The 5,840-nt window shown below is 36.5% G+C and overlaps 2 protein-coding genes across 2 annotated transcripts in view; both read right to left on the reverse strand.

Moving 5' to 3' along the window:
• Window positions 1-1,129, reverse strand: part of LOC116852759 — a 2,523-nt gene extending 1,394 nt beyond the window's left edge. Inside the window, exon 1 of the mRNA XM_032833401.1 lies at window positions 55-1,129. Coding sequence (XP_032689292.1) covers window positions 55-686 — 632 coding nt within the window. The 5' untranslated portion in view covers window positions 687-1,129. The remainder of the gene's footprint in view (window positions 1-54) is intronic.
• LOC116852760 (40S ribosomal protein S18-like) overlaps window positions 1-2,885 on the reverse strand; it is a 7,776-nt gene extending 4,891 nt beyond the window's left edge. Inside the window, exons 1-2 of the mRNA XM_032833402.1 lie at window positions 2,755-2,885; window positions 2,163-2,348 (exon numbers count right to left, since the gene is read on the reverse strand). Of these exons, the coding sequence (XP_032689293.1) occupies window positions 2,163-2,348; window positions 2,755-2,757 (189 nt within the window). The 5' untranslated portion in view covers window positions 2,758-2,885. The remainder of the gene's footprint in view (window positions 1-2,162; window positions 2,349-2,754) is intronic.
• Between the last annotated feature and the right edge of the window lie 2,955 nt (window positions 2,886-5,840).

Below are 5,840 nucleotides of genomic sequence, written 5' to 3' on the forward strand. Positions count from 1 at the left end.
TGAAGCGTAGATCGCGTCCTGAATGTTGTTATCTTGCGAGAAACAATTCTATGCACATTCTTGAATTTCCAAATCCACCATTTACTTGCCTTGAATTCGGGTAAGTCCATTTGGTCCTTTGCCTCCAAGGCCCAGAATCTTAAATTCATATCGTGAACAATAGATCTTCTGTCAGAAGCTTCTTCAAACTTTTGCAGTACATATTCCGCAATAAATTGAAATTTATCTGCATTTGTTCCACCTTTCTCTACACTCGCTTCCCATCTGTAAAACTGGCTCAAGGATTTAACCTTGCGACAATTTCTCTGTACAGTAGTAAAAGATCGACGTGCCTTTTTTCCGCTTTTCCAAAACTCCACAGCTTTTCTCTTATAACTGAAGTCGACTTTTCCACCTTCATTGTCAACAATGCATTCTTCAGGTTCAAAATTGTCTTCTTCTTCTTCTGCAGCTGTAATGTACTCTACAACTTGTGCTCCATGTGGTTCTGATGGATCGGCAAAATCAAGCACGTAATCATGTTCAATTAATGATACGGAATGTACGTTTAGAAAATTTTGTATAATGTCATGAATTTCATTATGCACTTCAATTTCAGACGGCGTTACAGGTGTGTGTGCTATACTCGCAATTTGAAACGTAGTCACTAACATGTTTATTACGTTTGCAACATTAATCAACGTCATTTTAAAGAGAAGTGTATCAAGCAATGATCACTAACTTTTTTCAATAGAATGGTGATTGCTTGCAGTCGTAAATGACACTGGGAATAAGCTACTTCCTCGAGCATATTTATATCAATCAAAAGACGCAATTATCAATTAAAAAATTAAGCCGACATCTGCTCGATGACGCTTATCTTACCAATATGTACTAATGATCAGGAATAAAATACGTTCGCATTATCGGAACATTCGATAAGGTTATCGTCAATACGTGACTCTGCGTCCTTTAATGTTAAGATAGAGCTTCATGCAATATCTTATTTATCGTGTGGTTTACAAAATATTGTAATAAAATAACACTTCAAGTAATGTATGTATGTTGCTGTTGTTATGATTCATATACGTCATTGATTAGTTTTAATTAGTTTTATCTTTCAAGTAGTTGTAAGTACATACTGTCTTGCTTAAATAATTGAAAGCTGTCTGAAATTGATATAAATAATAATTTAAATATCGCTTTATGAAACTATTTTAATAATTCAAACTGTTAAAACGGATTTCAAATTCGATAATAGAGATTTTTCATTTATTTTTTTTTATTAAAAAAACATAGAACACATATATATTGATTATGATGTATGAAAAGAGGTTGTGGAGAAGTATTTTTGCATAAAATTACACAGTACAAAAACTTAATTTTAAGGGTTGGTAGTAGGGGTAACTCGAAAAAAATGGATTTTTCGATAATTGTCTGTACGTAGTTTTGTAGACATAAAAATGAGATGCAACTTTTGTTTAAACTTTTTTTTATATCTCTCACCGTTCTGGACTTATTACGCGAAAAAAACAAATCTGCATTTTTTTCAAGGGGTGATATCACCCTTTCAAACCAAAATATGGCACGAAAAAAAAATAGTTTTGTGTTACGGATGAACTGCTCTACTTGCACAAATTTTTTTCAGAATTTTCAGAATTTTCGGGTTGCCTAACCTTCCTTGTTAGGTAACAAAATAAAAAGAAAAAGCTATATGAAAAAAAGAGGAAAGTTGAATCGTTCAATTGAGAAAGATTGGACTCAATTTCGTGCAGTGAGCGTATGTCAAGCACTGCGGATAAATCGCGCGGAGACGCGCGCGCGTAAGAATCCCACTCACATGTGTATGCGTACATGGATAACGCCGGCGGTAGTGTAACTTTTAAACTTCATAACTCGGAAAGTACTCAATGAAACATAACTTTATTATAGTGTTTTGGAAAGCTCTTGCGATAATCTATAAGAATATGTAAGAAAAAGTGGGGATTTTTGTTTAAAAAAACATTAATGACCTTGACCTGATTTCGACAAGATCATTCAAGGTCAAGTCCACATTTTCATGTGTCCCCCTTCAAGCCATGCATCTTTTATCGGAAAAATGTTTCAATAAAATCATCGATTCGCGAAATAATCGACCATATCACTAAAAGTGAAACACTCTGTATACAAATCATTGAAACTACCTCTTCCTCTGAGCATTCTCCAGCTCGCTTATTCAAGTCGATATCAGCCTTCTTCAAGACTATGTTGGCGTAACGCCGACCAACACCCTTAATTGCAGTCATGGCAAACATGACTTTTCTTTTACCGTCGATGTTCGTGCCCATGACACGAAGAATGTGCTGAAACTTCTCAGGAATAACGAGAGACTAAAAAATACAAATGTATCATTAATCTATCATGCGATGTAAACTTTAAACAAACATAACCTCTACGTAATTCAAAACATTTCGTGAATCATTCGAACTTGAATTAATCATGAATATGCTAAACCAAACACATAAGGTATGTAGCATGAATTACAACAAATAAAAAAATATATCGGGTGAATGAAATTAACTGTTAATATTCAATGATCGAAGATATTGAAAGATGTAACTAGATACATTTAACTATAAATTTGTTTCGTAGTTTCTTCAAACCGAAACGTTAAAATACTCTTTATAGCAAACTTTTTACTAATAATATTATTATTTTAATAAAATATTCGATGATTATTGTGTAGCATTCCGCTAAAAAAAACACGGATTTCGGTAGATTGCACATGAAACTTACCATCTTGTTATAACTGTCGTTTGTCGAAAAAAAGAAGAGTATTCACAACTTCGTCTGCAACACGCGATGTAAAGTTCTATACACAATGAGAACGTTGAATCAGTGCTGCGAGTTTTATCCGCGGCAAGAAGCCTGCTGTGCATGCGCGAATGATACGATATCCAATAGTAGACTGACATATCCTGTACGCATGCGCAGAAGAGGTTCATTCAAGTTTCTTGTACTTTTCACACTTTTACACCTAATGCCCGTTGCACACTAGTGTACCTCAAACAACACAAATTTTCCAAAATACATTCTGAAGACGTTTTCAGGACGGAGGGACGTCATCAGAATATTTTTAGGACGTTCTTTGAAGGTGTGAATTGTCTGAAAATAGCTAATATCCAATTAATTTATTTACATTAATTGAACTTTTCACACTTTCACACCTAGTGCACATTAAAGCCAGCGGCACACGGTGCTTGTTTTCATGCTGGATTGCTTGCTGATTGGTGCATTTCTGAAGATGGATGGAAATACACCAATTAAAACAGAGTATTTCCAGCAAACAATCCAGCACGAAAACAAGCACCGTGTGTTGCTGGCTTAATTATTTAGAAGTTCTAAGGGTGCGTTCAGATGGAGAAAGAAATAGCGTAACGAAACAGTTATAGAAAAGAGATATGGTGGGGGTCAGCCAATCAGAGTAATTCCGTTTTTATTTCGTTCTGTTGTTTGATAGGTAGGTTTCACATGGCACAGAACTGTTATGGCTCCTGCACACAGGACGCGGTAATGCTTGCCGCGCGGCGGAAGTCCGCGCGACAGCCAATCAATATGTTGTTTTTCCGTAAAAGCTAGAAGGTTATTACGGAAAGCAGCATATTGATTGGCTGTCGCGCGAACTTCCACCGCGCGACCAGCATTATCGCGTCCTGTGTGCAGGAGCCATTACAGAACGGAACAAAAACGGCAAACATTTTAACCTATCAACATCGAAAATTGTAAAATTTTACAATTTTCGATGTTGATAGGTTAGAATGTTTTCCGTTTTTGTTTCGTTCCGTAACAGTTCTGTGCCATGTGAAACCTACCTATCAAACAACAGAACGGAATAAAAACGGAATTACTCTGATTGACTGACCATCACCATATCTCTTTTCCGTAACTGTTCCGTTACGCTATTTCTTTCTCTATCTGAACGCACCTTAAAAATGGCGTCATGTTTTCCGTTTGTGTTAAGCCCATTCTACAATTGCGTAAGCGTAGTCGTGATCGTAAGAGTCAACCAATCCGAATGTTTTATTTACTGATTGCTTTATTCTGATTGGTTGTCGTAATCACATACAACCACTTACAACCACGTTCACGCAATTGTAGAATGGGCTTTACGAGTGTAAATGCAATTCTGATACACTTTTTACTCTTGCTTGGGATCAAGTGTAAAATGTGTATCGAAATTGCATTTACACTCGTAACACGAACGGAAATCATGACGTCATTTATAGAACCTTTAAAGAATTAATGTGCACTAAGTGTGTAAGTGTAAAAAATTCAATTAATGCAAATAACTTACTGGATATTAGCTATGTTCAGACAGCTCACATCTTCAAAGGACGTCCTAAAAATATTCTGATGACATTTCTCCGTTCTAAAAGCGTCGTCAGAACGTATTTTGGAAAATTTGTATTGTATGAGGTGCACTAGTGTGCAACGGGCATTAGGTGTAAAAGTGTGAATGTACAAGCAACTCGAACAAATCTAAAGCCTCCTGTCGCAGAGAGAATGAATCGGGAGCGTCCCAGATGCGCATATTGACAAACGGACACAGCCAACCACAACGCCATATGCCTAGAGATATTCTTGAGACTCTATAAACAACAATATGTGATTGGATGCGTCCGTTTGTTAATGTGCGCATCTAGGACTCATTCAGAGAATCTCGCGAACTCGCAATACTGGTTTGGGTGCGTTCAACGAACTCAACAGTTGCACAACAGTTGAGCAATTCGTCAATATAATTGGTCTAGATATAGGGATCTAATAGTAATGCAGGATTCACACTGCGTCCGATGTCCGACGTACGACATTCGATATCCAATAGGAGAACAGCTTTTTAATAAAGAATTCAATTTTCTGTTGGAAAGTTATTCTTTTATTAAATATCGTACGTATAATCGCTGATTGCTCACTGAGCGCTTTTCTGCTGAACGCGCCCAGTGATCCGTACATTATCTACAGAAATGATCCGTACATTATCTACAGAAATGATCCGTACATTATCTACAGATAAACTTAAGACGGTCTTCAATATTCAGATCTGACTATGAATACCGGCATTGAAATACATAAATCTATAGCAATATCCTGATTGGTTCTTTAGTTTATGTTTACATATTATGGTTACGGTTACGGTTACGGCAATTTGTGTGCGATGGCCCTTATAGAACACACTTTCTAACATACTACGTATTATAGAACAGACCTAACGGATATTTTTTAGACGAGCCTTTACTCCAAGATTACGCTGTATGCACAATGCCAGGCAACAAGCAATAGAAATAGTCATTAGCCAATAGGAATAGGGAATAGAAATAATTGACCAATCAGAATTTCTATTCCCTGTTCTTATTGCCTGTTGCGTGGAATTGTGCATAGAGCGTAATCTTGCAGTAAAGGCTCGTTTACAAAATGTCCGTTAGGTCTGTTCTATAATACGTAGTATGTTAGAAAGCGCGTTCTATAAGGGCCTTTGACACAAATTGCCGCAACTATAGCCATAATATGTAAACGTAAATTAAAGAACCAATCAGGATATTGCTGTGAGATTTATGTATTTCAATGCCGGTATTCATAGTCAGATCTTATATTGAAGACCGTCTTAAGTTTATCTGTAGATGATGTACGAATCATTTCATCGGCTACGGAATATCTGAAGATGAATTTAAGATACCCAGATAACCAAATCTGCTCGAGCAAATTTTGCCCAACACTTGACTACAAATTTTGCTGCCAAAATATCATTAAATTGGACACAATATCCGCTAAATCAAAGATTGTTGGCAAATTGGCACCAAATACCGAGCAAGGTTTTTGCGGAGCAG

Source organism: Odontomachus brunneus, unplaced genomic scaffold, assembly GCF_010583005.1.
Source record: "Odontomachus brunneus isolate Ranch 3 - 2012 unplaced genomic scaffold, Obru_v1 Obru_scaffold_255, whole genome shotgun sequence".
Classification (NCBI taxonomy): Eukaryota; Metazoa; Arthropoda; class Insecta; order Hymenoptera; family Formicidae; genus Odontomachus; species Odontomachus brunneus.